This window comes from Gadus chalcogrammus, chromosome 18, assembly GCF_026213295.1.
Source record: "Gadus chalcogrammus isolate NIFS_2021 chromosome 18, NIFS_Gcha_1.0, whole genome shotgun sequence".
Taxonomy (NCBI): Eukaryota; Metazoa; Chordata; class Actinopteri; order Gadiformes; family Gadidae; genus Gadus; species Gadus chalcogrammus.
Window position 1 is genome coordinate 2,008,496 of NC_079429.1, and position 18,300 is coordinate 2,026,795.

General features: G+C 50.0%; 1 protein-coding gene across 2 annotated transcripts in view; it reads right to left on the bottom strand.

The window, feature by feature from the left end:
* Positions 1-53: 53 nt before the first annotated feature.
* myocd (myocardin) overlaps positions 54-18,300 on the bottom strand; it is a 27,174-nt gene continuing 8,927 nt past the window's right edge. Inside the window, exons 3-12 of one of the 2 annotated variants that reach the window (XM_056577781.1) lie at positions 10,580-10,767; positions 9,324-9,428; positions 8,797-9,122; positions 8,114-8,264; positions 6,771-7,340; positions 6,161-6,670; positions 5,691-5,849; positions 5,174-5,287; positions 4,457-4,514; positions 54-4,241 (exon numbers count right to left, since the gene is read on the bottom strand). In XM_056577781.1, the coding sequence (XP_056433756.1) occupies positions 3,679-4,241; positions 4,457-4,514; positions 5,174-5,287; positions 5,691-5,849; positions 6,161-6,670; positions 6,771-7,340; positions 8,114-8,264; positions 8,797-9,122; positions 9,324-9,428; positions 10,580-10,767 (2,744 nt within the window). In that variant the 3' untranslated portion in view covers positions 54-3,678. The remainder of the gene's footprint in view (positions 4,242-4,456; positions 4,515-5,173; positions 5,288-5,690; positions 5,850-6,160; positions 6,671-6,770; positions 7,341-8,113; positions 8,265-8,796; positions 9,123-9,323; positions 9,429-10,579; positions 10,768-18,300) is intronic. The other variant, XM_056577782.1, reaches the window with a different exon arrangement.

Consider the following 18,300-nt stretch of genomic DNA (forward strand, 5'->3'; position numbering starts at 1 on the left):
TTTCCGGTGATCGTGTCAAATTATTCTAGGCCCAGATCCACAGTCTGGCAAGAACAGATCCCCAAGAACCCCCTCCTACAGTTAGAGTTCAATGCCCATCTCTCCAAGTGAAAAAACAAACACGCAAACAGTGTACACAATCCTACCAAACATAATGTTGACGTGTGCGTATGAACGAGAACAGGCCGCCCACTGGATTGTGTGTGTTTGTGTTGGGGTCCGCCCGGTTATGTAAAGATGTATGTGGTAGACTGGTCTTCTGAACACGCTCCCGTCGTTCTGTTTGCGGGCACCCTCACTCACGTTCATTAAAATGTATGCAAAAAAAACAACTATATATATATAAATATAAATATCTATATCTCTGAAAACCGATGACGTAGATTCACCGTGGACACAGTCTTGACTTTTCATATCGAAGAGCTCATGGCTAGTGGGTGTGATCAGCATGGTTTCGTACATCAATGTAAAATAATATGTACAGACATAGAACATGTTAAGTCACTATCACCCCCCCAAACCCCTTCCCTAGTGCTACAAGGCTGAAGGATCTGTCGAGAGTCGAACCCTGGGCCCTCTTTCACATAGATATCACTCAATTGATCACAGCACTCGGCGTTCAAACCATTGAACACACACACGCACACACACACACACACACACACACACACACACACACACGCACACAGTCTTAAATAAACCAGCAACCCTCTTTTCACCTGCTTTCCTTCCATTGTCACAGAAATAAGTCCCACCAGTCACTCAGAATATTATTTTATGTTTTCCAAATTGCAACGTAACGGTTATGAGAATTAAATCACCATGGACTTTGTTTTTCGGAGTAACCAAACACTTTACTTCTAAAAATCGACACACACAGGGAACGCAGCGTTGGTGCTGAAGTCACTGCTATCACTGGCTGTCATTGGCTGAGCTCTTGGTGTGATGTGTCCTGGTTCAGATGGGTTTGGTGACTCCTCAGAATGAAAGGGTTGTGGTTGTCTATGACGTTGGAAAATGGTGACCATTAGTGGATATATTTCAGGCTGGATTTGTATTCACTTGTAAACTGAAGAAATATCTGGTGATTTTTTGGGACAATATAGCAATATGCAGAGATATATTGTAGCCTGGAGAATGATTCCATCTGTTAAAAGAACATGGAAGAATTGTGGTAGTTAATTTATTTTTTAACTTCTGTCACCCTGATACAAAACAATGCAATCTGAGATGACCCAGAATCCTCAGAGTGTGCTTGGCTCTCCCGTTCAGAGTGAGTGGACACAGGAAGCCTACCTTTTACAAATGATGACTATAAATATGTCAAAGAAGAGAACATGTATAAATTGCAAGTCACTAGAATGTTCATATTAGATTATAAGATACGGGCGATGAGTATTATATTGTATCTTTTATCAAGGGTAAAAAAAAAAAAAAAGAATAAAGATGACATTGAAAACTACTGGAAGAGTGCAGTGTTCTTACTGAGGAATGACTTGAACAGGAATAAATGGTTCGTGGGTAAAGGTGCGAGGAGGAGGATTTTTTGCAGTGGTACGTTTATTTCTCTTGTCTAGAGTATACAGCGGTGTGGAAAAATACTGGAGTAACAAAAGTATGTGGCAAGCAACGAGGAAGCTTCTGTCACAATGTGATTTATTTAAGCTCTCTCTCTCCTGCTACGGGGGTAAGAGTGCCAAAATACGAACCAATACCACCACACAAAAAAAGAACGTCCACTATATATGCCCAGGCCTGAAGGATGGTCAAAACAACACGTGTTTGTTGAGTGAAATGATTCAACGTTAGTACACACACACGCACACACAACAGAATGGACGTTGCTGGATTGTCACTGAGCCGACGGAAAGCCACTTAAACTAGGGCGGCGGTTCACTTTGCAAGTGACTGGCTGTTTGGTCAACATTGTTTAGCGTTGGTCATCGTAACAGTTTTAAGGCACGTCGTTAGAAATGTAAAAAAAAAAGAACAATTGTACATTCTTGTTTATCAATGAGTCAATGAGCGGTGTGCTTACAGCACTAAAGCCACGCCGGTGTTTGCAATAAAGCACAAAGGTATTTTTCTAAGGCTGAATAAGGCTGAATTTTGACCAATGAGTGCAGTTCCTCACCTCTTGAAGGCAGCCTATTGGCTAGGGTGCAAGTTTAAAGCTGTCGTGCAGTATTCACAGTAAATAACTCAATATATTACATTTTCCTATTCACAAGTGCTTGAAATGGACATTTGTACTTTCTACATTTAAGAAATGAATTTAGTTTGAACAGTGTTAGGATCACACTTCATACTTCATAACACTAGGGAAGTAATTAAGATTTAGTTTGAACAGTGTTAGGATCACACTTCATACTTCATAACACTAGGGAAGTAATTAAGATTTTTGACAAATCAAGAATCCCAATCTATCAAGAAGGAATGTCATTTATAAGGACATGAAAATATATGAATATTTAAATAAATATACATGGTGATGGTTTAAAAGAAAAGGTGAAATTTGCAATAAAAAATAAAGACAATTTGAGTATATTAACAATTGGTAGAGATGAAGTTGTTCATTTTTTTTTCCTTCATCTGAGGCAACAGGACAATCAGGTTTTTGTTATATTTTGGAGTAAACAACCTAATAGCAAATCATAACTGCTTCAGCCGGGTCATAGGCCTCAGCACAGCCATTGTATCGGGACCAATAATACTACACATTATCTACGTTCCAAGCAAATTGTGACATGTGTGTACTAAGCTACAGGTGCAAAGTGACATTTTCCTCCATATTTACATGAAATACAAAGTGGTTACAAAACGTACCGATAGCCACTATGGTAACCTCACAGTGTGTTCTCCCACACCACGGGTAACATGGGCGCTCCCGACGTCTGAATAGTCCCCATGGTTACACATTGATTCGTCAGCCTTGTGTGGTGATTATCAGATCGCTGTCGTCACTTTTAGTTCGTTTTTTTTCCAGTAATATTTAACATACACTCAGACTTAAAAAGCACGATGGATTGTCGATGGGAGTTTCAAGTCAAGATGGAATAACACTGGTCTTGCATACGCCTCTGGAATAACATTCTTCTTCACAGAAAATCCTTCATGTGTCTACACGGTCATACTGATGCTTTGTAACGGTACGCAACCTTGTCCCACAAGACAAGATGGCGTCGAACCTTAAAATCACCTTTTCCTTGGATATATCAGCCACGAAGATATGATATCTCAACTTCAATGTGAAAATAATCAATATCCGGGAATTGGCACTTGATTGAGAACTTTCAACATTCCGGGTTTTCAGTTTGCTGGCAAATTATCTCCTTTTAAAAATAACAAATTGCTGGGATGTCGTATAAGTTGGCAGTTTCTCTAGCTGGTACTGTTGGTTTGCCTTGCAGGTAGATGGAATATCTACAGTTTAACACTTAAGTGGTGTTTATTGGCACCTGTTGCCCTGAATCCTATCACCAACGGGGTTAGCTTGGGGTTCCTTCGCTCCGGATGGTCTTATTGCTATGACCATCGGTGTTAGCCTTAGGTTCTTTAGCGCTTGATGCTCTTATTGCTATCCCCAGATGGGGCTAGCTTGGTTGTTCCTTAGCGCTTGATGCCCTCATCGCTATCCCCAGATGGGGCTAGCTTGGCGTCCCGTAGCTCTGGCGGCCATCACCAGTGGTCCAACTGAAGGTCCATGGCCGAGTTCAAGTTGATGTCTGCGATGTCCAGGAACTCGGTGTTGAAGATGCTAGGCCCGCTGGGAGGGGCCACGCTGAAGGCGGTGGCGGAGCTGGGCGGGGTCAGATCCAGCCACTCCATGGTCTCCCAGGGGGACTCGCTGAAGCTCATGCCCGGCAGGCCGTGGCCGTCGGGGGACAGCTTGGTGTTGACGGGGGACAGCGGGGCGGGGGTGTCCATGAGCTCCCGGTTGGCCAGCAGTTTGTCCTGGTGGGGGTGGTGGTGCTGCGGGTTGTGGTGGTGGTGGTGGTGGTTGTGGTGGTGGTGGTGGTGGTTGTGGTGGTGGTTTGTGTTGTCGTGGGGGCCGCCGTAGCCGTCGCCGTTCACGCCGCCCTCGTCCTGCGGCCCTTCCTCCCCGGGCAGCTTGAGCAGGGCTCCCTGGCCCCCCAGCAGGGTCTCCAGGTGGCCGTCGGCCATGTGGCCGGCCATGTGGCCGTAGGGGCCCGGGTGCTCGTAGTGCCGGTGGAACCGGGGGAGGGCCAGGGCCGTGCTGCCTGGGGACACAGGAAGGTGAGGCACAACTTTGGTTACAGAGCTCTCCCTCTCGTCCCTGACGTTAGCGGGCAGCTCTTGAAGAGAAAGAGAACGCCAGGGGTGAGTGACACACAGGGGGGGGGGGAAACCAACGCGTCCTTGCATTCGCAACGACTACTGATCCGATCTTTGCTTTGGCAAGACAAGTATGGTGCGAGGTAGGGTATGTTCTTACCTCCGCTCGCGATCAGCACGTCCAGCAGCTCGTCCATCTGCTGGCTTCTGGAGAGTTGCTGCAACAGAGACGCCATGACCTTAGTTTTGGGTTTACTTTCTCGTCAAAACAACGACCTCATGAACTTTACTAGTGACGCTTTAATGCAGTGGTTCCCAACCCTTTTCGGCCTGTGCCATCCATTTTAGGGGACGTTTTTCTTACATTGTTGTCCATCTTCCTCCCAACACGTCATTTGAACCCTAATCAATATCTGCCTCTTTATCGATGTCCTGGTAAAGTGGTGAGAAGTGGTTTGAATCAAATCATTAGGGCTAGTCTGTCCGTATATAAGGGACCTTTACCATTAAAGGTTTGAGATCAAAAATGTGCGTTCAGCACCGGTGAACCCTGGCAGACTTCGGACGACCCCAGGGTTGGGAAACACTAGATTCATGATTCATGTTCCGGGTCAAGTGTTCAGCCCCTATAGCACCCCGTTTAGCATCCGGAAGGTCTGAAAGAAATGCAGTGGTGTGGTGACGACACACAGCGAGGGATGGAGGGTTAAATGAAATGAAGACGCATGCACTGAGAGAGAGAGAGAGAGTTGATGGAGGAAGAGAGGCGGCCAGAAGGTGAAGTTGAAGCAACGCCAACAGTTTAAAAAAAATTGAGATCGACTCCTAAGGATTCTATATAATTGTATTGTTTTGGTTTTAAACGACTTGAATTTACCTGCTTGACTGCATCCTCATAGCATGGGGGGTGTCTTAAGTCACATACAGCTGATTCTGAGCTACTGAAGGCTGTGGTTTGGCTCACTTGCCGAGGAGAGGGCAAAACTGACATCTACATGGAACATAGGTGAGAAGTGTCACGTTAGCCCACCCAGTAGAACCAGGGGGGTGTAGCGTCCATCTGAGGGTAGTTTAGTGTGAATGAAGAGCAACACATCTGACCCTGGCCCTTTAAGAGGATGCTTAACGTTCGAATACAACGGATTGGGTTGGCGTTGAGAACCGTAGAAGTGTATGTGAGATAACACATGTCTAACACACACACACACACACACACACACACCAGACCAGAACTACATCCCCAACCGAAGGCCCACCTCAACCGTGAAAGATAACGAATGGAAAAAGTAGAAAAAAACACCCAAAAACCGTAGAGTGAACGTGGATGAGATGGATGTGTTAATGACGTCACAGGGCTACGTTACACCTCATGGCGTTTCTCGGGGTGTCGTTACCTTTGGCGGGTTGCTGAGCGGGGGGGCTTTAGCGTGGCCGCGGTGGGCGTGGCCACAGTCGCCGCCGCCGCCACCGCCGGGGGAAAAAGCGCCGTGCGGTCCTCTCTGATCAGAGGGGTACGGGGAGCTCAGCGGCTGGCCTCCGCTCTTCTGCTGCATCTGAACACATCAGGACGAACAAAGAGGTCTTTAGGAGGCAATCTATAGACAGAGGATGGCTATTGGAGGGTTTCAATCATGTGATCCGAAGTTCCCCCAAAGAAGTCCAAGCCGCCATCTTGGTGTTTTTTGTCCAAAACAAAGTCTACAATAACCTCAGGCTGTTTTTTTTATTATAAAAGGACAGAAACTTCCAAGATGGCGGTTTGGAATGTGCTTGACGTGACGTGAAGCCGCCCTTATGGGTACATCGTCGCGTCTGAGCGGCGTGCGTCCCAAGCGACGGTCCCGTAGATGGCGGGTGCGCGTACCTGTGCGTGGCGCCCCCTGCCCTGGGGGAGGGGCGGGCCGCAGCCGTCGCGGAGGTGTGGCGGAGGGGACAGCAGGTAGGGCTGGTTGGGGGAGCAGGACCGGGGGCTGCCCGGCGCTCTCCCGCTGGGGGGGCTTTGGGGCGAGCGCTGGGGGCTGGGGAAGGCCGACATCGGGGCCTGGGGGCTGCCGGTAGCGGGGGCCGAGCCGGGGTCCGTGCACCGGGGCCCCGCGGGGACGGGCATGGCGTTGGGGTGCGAGGCCCCGCAGTGGCTCAGCTCCTCCAGGGGTTTGTGCGAGGAGAGAGGGCAGCTGGACGACATGGACATGGGCTCCTGTTTGATGGTCACCCCGAAGAACTGCTGGCCCCCCAGGGCTGGGGGGTGGTGCTGGTGGTGCTGGTGGGGGTGGTGCATGGACAGGGGGTGGGGGGCCGTGGGGGAGGGGGCGTTGTCCTGCGTCGACCCGTAGCAACGCTTCCTCTGGTGCAGCTGCAGCTTCAGCTCTTCCACCTGGAGGGTCGGGGGGAAACAGATGTTAAATGGATCCCGCAAGCCCGGGAGGGACGCCATCGTGTTGTCGACGGTAACAGCCGGTCCGACCGTCACCCACCTGTCTCTGCTCCTGGTGCAGCTTCCAGGTCAGCTCCTCGATCACCTTCTGCTTCTCCACCAGCATCTTGTCCTTCTCCGCCTCCACCGTCCCCTCGCCCTCTCCTCCTCCTCCTCCTCCTCTGGCTCCTCCCCCGGGCCCCTCCTCGACCCCGGGGGCCCGGCCCGGGGACGCCCCCAGCAGGGTGAAGCGGTGGCCAGGGGAGCACATGGGCACGTCGCTGAAGCTGTCGGGCAGCGAGCCGCTGAGGGACAGCTCCGAGGAGGAGGAGGCGGGCGAGATGGGGGGCGTGGAGGAGGTGCTGGGGTACGGGAAGTACCCGCCCTGGGACGGGGCTCCGCTGGAGGACGAGGGCGACTGGTAGGAGGACTGGGACAGGGAGCCCGCGGGGGTCACGGGGAAGGTCATGGCGGCCGAGGCGGGGTGGAGGTGGTGGTGGTGGTGGTGTTGGTGGAGGTGGGGGTCGCAGACGCCCTGGTCCCTGTAGGGCCGGAGCCGCTCGATGAGGGCCGTCTTGGTGCCTGACACGGGCATCCCCCGGACACGGAGCTGCTGCCGGAGCTCAGACACCTGGAGGGGCGAGAGGGACGGAGAGGGGGTGTTAGAAGAGAGGTAGGGGTAGCATCTGGTCTCGTCCTTCGGAGGAGACGTTAAACCGAGGTCCTGACTCACGGAGGTCATCAAAGATCCCAGGGCACTGTCCTGGCCCAACCAGGCTCATTCAATCCGGCCCCCTAATCACCCTCCTGTATAATTGCCTGACTCATTAATTCCCTCACTCTCCTCCTCAAGCTGGTGTGTGGTGAGCGTTCTGGCGCTGATTGGCTGCCGTGCGTCACCCCAGTGGGGGCTACACACTGGTGGTGGTGAGTGAGGTCCCCCCCTTCACTGTAAAGCGTCTTTGAGTGTCTAGAAAAGCGCTATATAAATTCAATCCATTATTATTGATATTATTAGAGGTAGACTGAGACGGGAGAGACGGAGAGCAGTACTATTAGAAGAGGGGTAGCAATGGAAGAGAGAGAGAGAGAGAGAGAGAGAGAGAGAGAGAGAGAGAGAGAGAGAGAGAGAGAGAGAGAGAGAGAGAGAGAGAGAGAGAGAGAGAGAGAGAGCGAGGTAATATTATAAGAGAGAGGTGGAGACCTGAATTTGACTTTAGAGTAGATGAGAAGGAACGAGAGAGGTAGAATAAGAGAGGCAGATAGAGATCGAATTGGAGACAGAGAGGGAGAGAAGAAGGTGGATTTGATTCAACAGATGCAATTACTTTGGTCAAAGCCTCGCCTGGGGGAGGAACTCATGCTTAATGTTATCGGTGTCTGAAACCTTGGTGGGACCCCTACCTTGAGGTCATCCAGATTGGCTGGCAGGGGTCCGGGTTTGACTGGGGACAGGCTGCTCTGGTTGGGGTACGAGGTCTTGACCGGGGAGGAGGAGGTGCTGTTGGCTGCGCTGGGGGGCCCGCTGGAGCTGCACGGTGTGAGGTGGTCGCCTCTGGGGGGGAGAGGAGAGACCCAGGAGTCAGAGTCCGTTTTGGCGGGATTATGGAGACACAATCTGGATCACAATGCCGGGGAAATTATTTGATGCGTCAAAGAACATGCAATACCCTCATACAGTGATCGGAACTTGAACTCAACTCTACTCAAACGAGCAGTAAGAATATTCCTGTAAAATAATCCAGCAGCTATCTGTCAATTCAGAAAAAAATATAGTTTTATGAGTGCCTTATGAATGTGTAGTAAACTGTCGTAGAATACTCAACCCGCCGGCCAGAAAACAACCACTCAGAGCTCGTTGTTTAGCAGCCAATCAGGAGAATGATCTAAAAAGTGAGGTTCCTGGCTGCCTTCCTCTACCAATCTACGCTGATCTTTGCATGCCTGAGTGGACATTGTTCCAATGGTGTGAAGGGCCGAGGGCAGAGGAACGTTCTCTTTCTACTGCTCCTTTAACCTGAAAGGCTCGTACTCAGACGGTGGATTCAGAAAACACAGAACGGAGTCCCACAAATACCCCCACGTACTTGTGGTTGGGCGCCGACGTGGCCATGGGCTGGTAGCTGAAGGTGGGCTGGCGCTGGGGGATCTGGGCCTGGTTCTGGTGGGCGTGCACGGCGTGCTGGGCGTGCCCGTTGTGCGCCTGCGACTGGGCGTGCTTCTGCTGGCTGAGGATCTGCAGCTGCAGGAAGAGCTGCTGCTGCTGCAGCAGGCGGGCGTAGGCCGAGTCCATGGGCGGGGGGGACTTCTCCGCCTTCTGGTCGGGGGGGATGTACTGGTGGTACTTGAGCTTCTTCACCTTGGGCTTCACGTCCTTGGGCTTCTTGTGGCGGTTCTTGTCCGACGTCTTGGACTGCGTAGAGATGAGGTAAGGATGAAATCATACGTTTAGTTTGATTTCGATGTCGGACTGAAACACAGTAGAGAAAAGCTTGGTGTGGTGTTTAAGGTGTTCAATGCCATTAGAATCCCCTTGTGTGGTGTAAGACATCCTTGAATGTAGGTGTGTGCGGGGGGGGGGGGGGTTATAATGCGTAGTGGAAGTCTTCCTGACCTTGACGATGGCTGGGACAGATATGGGCATGGAGGGCTGGCTGCTGTTGGCGTCGGATAGTCCTTCTTCCTGACCTGGGTCAGATGAGTCCCGGGTGACTCCGCCCTGTTCAAAGGACACAAATACATGTTGAGATATATTTACATATGAATTATGTTAGCTACTCGGTACAGGTGCTGCGACAAAGTCCATCTAGAGTCCAGTGTGTCAATGATTTTATTACAATCTCTTTTACACAGACCAATTTACACGTGATCAACTTAATGTTCTCCTGTAGTAATGTCAAAGGAAATTTAGTACCTTCAGATTTTTAGTACTGGTTAGCTAGCTAGGCTAAATGTAATATATTGTAGTAACTTAAACAGTATAAATTCCACCTGTAGAGGACAGGTGTGCTGCATCATAGCTTAATTAGCAGCTGACTGGGTTTTCATATCAGCCAATCACAGGTTGTGTATGTATCGGTAATAGCATTTGTTTGACCCAGAGTCGTTATGATGCAAGGGGGTATGGTTCTGCTTTAACAGAAAACTGAAAGGCGAAAGGGCGATAGTCATTGTTAGTTAACCACCAGCAACAAGTCAACAACTTGTTGTTGGTCAACAATTGAATGTGGGAGGCCGGATCCACCATACTATTAAAAACAACAATATATCAAATCTCCAAAAGCCTGTCATCATGTTCTACTCTAGCTCACTCAGACCTTGCAAACACACCGTTTTTCCTTCTAATGATGACTTCATGGCCGTAGTGCAAAGTAAGCACTTTGGAATCCAGGTTGTCTTGTTGTCTGATGGACATGCGGTCGGAAGAACTAGCTGAGTGTATCAGAGCGTCATGCGGGAATCACACACACTCGGCCTCCTCCGCGGAAGTCTCTTGGTCACCAATGACGCACTCGTGCGCTGCAGTTCACCGTGTCACCACCAGAGGGCAGGACCTCCAGTGCGCACCCGCCGCGGAGAGGAGGACGTGGAACATCAACAGGGGAGTACGGCTTAAAGGTCAAAGGCCACGCAGGAAGGATATATTGGTGCTGGTGGTAGTGATGGTGGGTGGGGGTGACTCCATAGAGCACCCAGAGGCTAACTGAAAAGGCTACGCAAATAAACAGCCAGAGGGGAGCAACTATTCCTAGATTTTGTTTGTATCTATTTATGGTAAGCTTGCGTTCAGGTGGTCCGTGTCGGGTTAAGGGTCGGCGGGGGGGGGGGGGGGGGGAGAGAGGGGAGTGTTTTCCGCGGTGGTTCCGGTACCTGCCGGGGGCTGGTCAGGCTGGGGGAGGAGGAGGAGGACGGGGTGCTGCCGACGGGCTCCAGGGAGGAAGGTCCGGCCGAGCCCGGGGACTCGTCGGCGTGGTGCTGCTCTGGGGAGAGCCCGTCGCTGCTGCTGTCCTCCTCGAAGGCGTACGAGTCCTCCTGCTTGGGGAACTTTCCATGGTTCACTGCAAGGGGAGCGAGAGCCGGGGGGGAGGGGCGTTAGCATCGCTGGCGGTTAGCATCACGAGGGGGGTCACGGTCATTGAGGCGGCGGGGAGGGAGGTGTGAGAGTTGTGAAGAGTTGGAGGAAAGAAGGGCAAGATTTGGAAAATGTACATCAATGAAAAAACACTTTCACTTTAATTTCACAATCATTGAAAGGTTTTGCATCACGCACCTGTGGTGGAATATGTATGTATTGAATGAATGAATGAATGAATTAATGAATGAATGAATGAATGAATGAATGAATGAAGGAATACATAACTATAGGTATAAGTACCAATCTAAGTTTTAGGCCCCGCGTGTTCCATGGGTAAAGAGCTTGTTACATGGCACACAGTGTATAGGTCATCGCTTGCATCTGGTCAAACACTCAGAGCAGAGGTGTGACGCTGGGTGGGTGAGAGAACGACATGGCCCATTCACAACGAGCACACCCCTGATTGGCTGGGCTGATAGCAAACAGGCTTTTTAATTGGAGGAGCTAAGTGTGGCCGCGGTTATCTCCAAGGACTGGCCCCGAGGTTAGCGAAGGGACGGAGGGAAAGGGTAGAGAGAGTGTGCGTGTGTGTGTGTGTGTGTGTGCGTGTGTGTGTGTGTGTGTGTGTGTGTGTGTGTGTGTTTGGTGAAGACTCTCCTTTAGTATCTGAACATGTGACCTGCCAAGTGGCGACCCTGGTTTCAATCACAATTCAAGCCTGTTTCTGCTGAACTCTCTCACACACACACACACACACCCCGACACACACGCACACACACACACACACACACACACACACACACACACGCACAAGATATTTTGAGAAAGATGTGCTCGATGTCATTTACTTCCACCTGTTGCTATTTAACTTGATCACTCTTTCTAGCTACTCAATCACACATTACCTTGACACAACACAACACAACACACACACACACACACACACACACATACACATACACACACACAAACAAACACACTCCGTAGATATTTTGAGAAAGATGTTTCTCGTTGTTGTTTACTTCCACCTGTTGGTATTTAACTTTAACTTTAACTTAACTTAACGCAACACAACACAAACAACACACACACACACACACACACACATACACACAATCAACCACAGACAGACACACACACACACACAAACACACACACAAATTAATATAAGTAGGACATTTTGTTCCATTGTCATTCACTTAAGGGCCGAATTCTAAAAATATTTGACAAATATTCCTATATGATATTCTCCCCTCCATGAATGTGTATGTCACGGAGCGGATCTGGTGTCAGTGGGAGATTGAGAGGACGGAATGACGGGATATCGCTTCAGTTGACTGAGTGGTGGTTTTGAGTGCGGGGGAGGGTCTGATAGTGTTAAAAATGACATCACACAGGGAACCGTGAAACTTGTGGCAGTGCATCTCGTTAAGCGTCTGTGCTGCGAACAGCTCTCAAAGACTTACTATGGACTGGAGCACACGAGCTGTCATCTAACACTGAATACATCATCAGGGTATACCAGGGTGTCAAACCTACAAGTGTGTGCATGTATCAGTACAATTCTGCATGTTGATATTATCTATATTTCATATATATAACTTGTGAAGAGCTTGTTGCTGGTTGCTCGTAGCTAGATGCAGCTATGTTTAGTCTGACGTGCAGAGACAAAATCATGCGTATGTATGTACACACGCTCACGCACATACACACACACACACACACCATGGCACCCCCATGGCCGAACACAAGTATATTATGTACACAACAGACAGACGGATGGACGTATACACACATGTATACATGTACGTACTGAAGCACACATCAATCATGTGACTAAATACATGTGTACATGCATGTAAACACAGTAGACACACACACACACACACACACACACACCCTAGCATGCAACACACACACACACACACGCACACACACTCACACACAACCTAGCAAGCAAGCAACACACACACACACACACACACACACACACACACACACACACACACACACACACACACACACACACACACACACACACACACACACACACACACACACACACACACACAACCTAGCAAGCAACACACACACACACACACACACACTGCTTAAGACGTTAGGGCCGAGGTATTTACTAAAGTTACTGTATGCAAGACTTTATTCTATAGGCATCTTGTTTATACTATAGTTACTATATAGTATAAAACGTATACTCTATGTATATATTACATCCCAAGGTATCTACTATACCTTTAGTTGACCCTATAGGTACACGGTATAAACTAGCAGGCCGCTGGCTCCTTCTACAACAACAGTTTACAGGAGGATCAAGGAGGTCCAGCCCCAAAAGTGCATCCAAACACAGAGGAGGACAGGAACACGAGGAGAGTGATGGAGGAGGAAGTGGGAGGGCAGGTCAGAGCAGGAGGACGAGGAGGAGGAGGAGGAGGACGAGGAGGACGAGGAGGAGGAGGAGGTTGGGGAGTGGGAGAGATGAAAGGCAAAGACCGGCTGGTTGGGAATGCGGTAGCCATGTAGACAGACTGTGGTCTGACTCACCGCTAAATCAGCTTTTCTTAGACCGCGGGTCGGGAGCCCGACGTTGGGTCGTGATCCAGCGGGAGGTGGACTGAGCACGGAGCACCCAGGAAACTCTGAGTGCAGCGGAATGGGTGATCCTTGGCCCTCGGTTCTATTTACATCCTTACGGTACCGACGGCGATATATTGTTTCTCTTCTTCTGACAAATGTACTTAATGTAAGTCGCTTCGGGTAAAAGCGTCTCCTGAATCCCCTAAATGTAAATGTAATTCCTTGTTTGCGTACGAGTGTACACAAACACAGATTTATTTACTAGATGTTGTGTTTCACATGTTTGTAGAGCGCAGGTAACAGACTTGTAGCACGACATCCCCCTCCGAACCCAATCTTCGATACATTGCTAACAAGAGCTTGTATGGATCGAGCCTAAACACACTACAGATAGAAGAGTGGACGTGCCTTCGAATAAAGTTCAGTCTGATCTTTGTTCGTCCAATGGGAGGCCGTCAGACCTGTCATGTGTTCTGTAGCTCTGCTCATAGTACACTGTCCCAGACACCTCCAGTCCTGCAACAATAAATCAACTGCTCTAATTAGAGTGAGGGTAGGGGGGTGGGGGTGAGATGGACTGCTGTTCACAAATCTCATCGATTCCAGAATAAATAATCAGGCGTGTGTGCGTGTGTGTGTGTGTGTGTGTGTGTGCGTGGGTCTGTGTCTGGGGGGGGGGAACTGATTACCTGGCGATAGCCTGGAGGGAGGCCTGGACAAGGTTTGATTATCTCAGCGAGAGAAACCAAGAACTGCACTTATTTGGTCAGATGTGTTTCTGGTTTTGAGTTCACGCTTTTGGGATTGATTTTGAGAGACGAAACAGTACACCGTTAGAGTCACAGCGAGCTGGTTAGTGTTATTGTTTGAGGAAAAATGAGTTGAAAGCGAGAACTTGATAGGCGATTTCATGCGAAGGGTGGAACAATGAGTTCAGCGTGGAAATCCCGTCACGCCGGTGTTTCACAGGAGTTCTCCTTGGTTTCTGCACAGCTATTTGGCGCATGGTTCAGATAGAGATGTGCAAGGCCGACATTTACAGCTCCTCGCCGCGGTCAAAACAAACACAGGTAATCTTTACCTGTGTTTGTTTTGAACCGAGGCGGAATAAGGCAACGAAAGGAAAGTAAGAAAATAGTTGAAATTTATGTCTGAATAAACAGAGAAAGCAAGGGTGAAAATAAGGGTATAATATTGTCCGGGATCGACATTATCACATGTTTATGTTCTGATATGAACCAGTACATTTCAATCATTGTGTAGTGTTTGGTTTTCTAGGTTGCTCAATATCGACGATCCGTCAACAAAGGAGTAGATCCACCTCAAACTATCCTGCAACATTTTACAGTAATAGCGGCTCACAGTAATAATGTGGAAATTTCATACAACTTCAATCAGTAGTCCGAATGACGATTAACTGATAATAATGAATGAATAATTACAATTACGGAAATAAAACAAAATATCTTTAAATTATTAACACAGCAATTTGGCTCAACACCTAAAATATTGAACGCCACCTCATCAAGGGCCAGCCTGATACCGAAACATCAACAACATCTCCTCCAAAACCGGCAGACAGTAGTCCGGATAAGCGCCTTTCGTCGCACGGCTGAGCGCTCGCTACTAGCCGTCGTGTTAGCGCGCAAATCGCCCAGGGGAACAGCAGGGTGACATCAGCATATGTTTACGCCTCAGCCGTCCTGGCCTGTCGTACCTCCTCCCTCCTTCCTCCTCCACCCTCTCCCTCCTTCCTCCTCCACCCTCTCTCTCTCCTCCCTCCGACCCTCTTAAAAACGAGCTCGCGGCGCCGGACCGCGCGGCTGCTCAGCGGGATGATTTAGGATCTGATTTGATGGCTGGGGGGACACGCAGAGCTTTAAGTTTGTTTAAACTAAGAGCCATGATGGAAGCGTGTAGACGGGCTGGTCAGGCCCGTCGCAGTAGCAGACTGGAGTCTCCCCAGTGATGGCTGGCGTGATGTAACATGACGCAGCCAGACTAAAGAAGGCTTACCCGGTTTTAAACACTCCTAAACATTCACGCACACATGCACAGAACAGAGTGTGTGTGTGTGCTTTCGTGGATGTGTGTGTGTGGCGACTTCTTCTGTGAAACGTAAACAGTGCACTGAGAGGTAAGGCATGGCGTATGAGGCCGAAAAATGTATTTAGCAATTCCATGAAGCTTTAATAAACGGCACTTATGCCATGCAAAACATTTAAAGCTTTAACCATCCTGCTGCACCGTAATACCAAGTTCTATCTGTTTCCACGTCCACATTCATGCATGCCTTTGTGTGTTTGTGTTTGTGTTTTTGCAGGTGCCCTTTCAAATGAATATTTGTGTGTGTAAATATATCTATACAGAATATAGATGATTGTGTGCGTGTGTGTGTGTGAGTATACGTACATGTGTGTGTGCTTGTACATGTGTGTGTGTGTGTGTGTGTGTGTGTGTGTGTGTGTGTGTGTGTGTGTGTGTGTGTGGTGTGTGTGTGTGTGTGTGTGTGTGTGTGTGTGTGTGTGTGTGTGTGTGTGTGTGTGTGTGTGTGTGTGTGTGTGTGTGTGTGTGTGTGTGTGTGTGTGCGTGTGTGGGACTAGATGGGAGCCTAGTGGGGGAGCAGCCAGTCAGTGTTCACCTCTTCAGGCCGCACGCCCGCCAGGACTGCTCCCTCCCTCACCTCCCTCCCTCCCTCCCTTCCTCCCCCCCCCCTCCTCCCCTCCCTCCCTTCCTCCCCCCCCCCCTCCCCCCCCCCCTCCCCCCCCTCCCCCCCCTCCCCTCCCCTCCTCGGACTCGGGGCTAGTCTAATAAACACCAGATGTTCCCTGGGTAATATATACACAGACCCTGCACGGCTGCGTCCCTCTCCCCGACCCGGACCAATAACACAGCCGAATGGGGGGGGGGGGGGGGGGCACCACCTGACGTAGGACACCGTCCACCTGACGTAGGACACCGTCCACCTGACGTAGGACACCGTCCACCTGACGTAGGACACCGTCCCCCGGAGCGCTGGGGTGTGGACCAGGAAGATACCGGCCTCAAACCGGAGCCCCCGTGTGTGTGCATGCGTGTGTGCGTGAGAGCCTATGTGTGTGTCTGTGTGTATGTGTGTGTGTGTGTGTGTGTGTTTGGGTGGGGGGGACCCATGAATACTAACAAATCATATCCTAAGAGAGATATTTAAAAAAAAACTACATATTGACCAATGGGGATAGAGCTCTGTTGTCTTTTTTAAGCGATTAGAATGTAGGCGGCCAATCAGCTTGCTCCTTACTGCCTTATCTGCTCCAAAAACTGATAGGCCTGCGTCTGGCTTCTGGGTTTTGTCCCCTGCTGCTCCTCCACCCCCCTACCCCACCTCTTAAAGGTACACACACACACACACACACACACACACACACACACACACACACACACACACACACACACACACACACACACACACACACACACACACACTTCCCCACTAGTTATCTGGCGGCTGGGTTTCTGGTTAAGTTTAACCACATACCATAGATGTCATTCTGGCCTTCAGTACAGTACAGTACAGTACAGTATAGTACAGTACAGTGTAGTACAGTACAGTACAGTACAGTACAGTGTAGTACAGTACAGTGCAGTGCAGTACAGTACAGTACAGTACAGTCCAGTCCAGTCCAGTCCAGTCCAGTGCAGTACAGTACAGTACAGTACAGTACAGTCCAGTCCAGTCCAGTCCAGTGCAGTGCAGTGCAGTCCAGTCCAGTCCAGTCCAGTCCAGTCCAGTCCAGTCCAGTCCAGTCCAGTCCAGTCCAGTCCAGTGCAGTGCAGTGCAGTGCAGTGCAGTGCAGTACAGTGTAGTCCAGTCCAGTCCAGTCCAGTCCAGTCCAGTCCAGTCCAGTCCAGTACAGTGCAGTGCAGTACAGTACAGTACAGTACAGTACAGTGCAGTGCAGTACAGTACAGTACAGTACAGTACACTGCAGTACAGGACAGTACTGTACAGTACAGCGGTCCCCACCAAAATAAGGGTTGAAAAATGACCTTTATAAAACATGTGGAAGGTTCCCATGCATGTCGAGCTGCAGTGTTCGTAGGGCAGCGTGGAACATGACAGAGAGGCACGTTCGCCGCTCATGACCCCCCACGCTGTCATGGCAACAGTTGAGAGGAAGTGTAAACTACACAGGTCCCTTCCCACAGGAAAAAAGCAGCCGGACAGACTGAAGAATGTTAATTTGTTCCGAGGAAAACCAACGCCGTGCTCTCCCGGCCTGGGGACCCCGCCCCCCTGCACACACAGGAGCGAACCATAACAGTGTACACGGTGTTCCTAATGACCTTAGGATAACAAGGTCCGGTAGTAGCATGGCGGAGGCTTCGCTGCAGAAAACGGTTTCGAAAAACAAGTCACCAAACGGCTCAGTGAGCGAGTGAGAGACTGCGTGAGGCGCTCGCGATGTAAGCACCGAGAGGCAGAAGGTCCTGCTCTCCCCGTCTGTGTTTGGGTTGGAGTGAGGTGTGGCGTGAGACCTTCACGGTGAGGCAGGATGCTCAGGGCGGCTGCCACGTGCTAGCCTCGATCTGGTTGGACGGTGGACAGGGGGGGTTGTTTCTTGGACGGTGTTTTGGTGTGCGGCGCTGTGTAAACAGGTGTGTTCTGAGTAAATCTGCCCTCTCCCCTAACTCCCGCACACAAGCTTCTCCTCGGCAGCACGAGAGAGCATTCCTCTCCGGTCAATCCACGACCTGTCTGTCTGGCTGCCTGTCTGTCTGTCTGTCTGTCTGCCTGGCTGGCTGCCGTACCTTCCTGTCTGTGTCCCTGCCTGGCTGCAGTATCAATCTGTCTGTCTGTCTGTCCGTCTCTCTGCCTCGCTATGGTTCCTGTCCACCTGGCTGCCTGTTTAACTGTTTGTCTGTCTGTCTGCCTATCTGG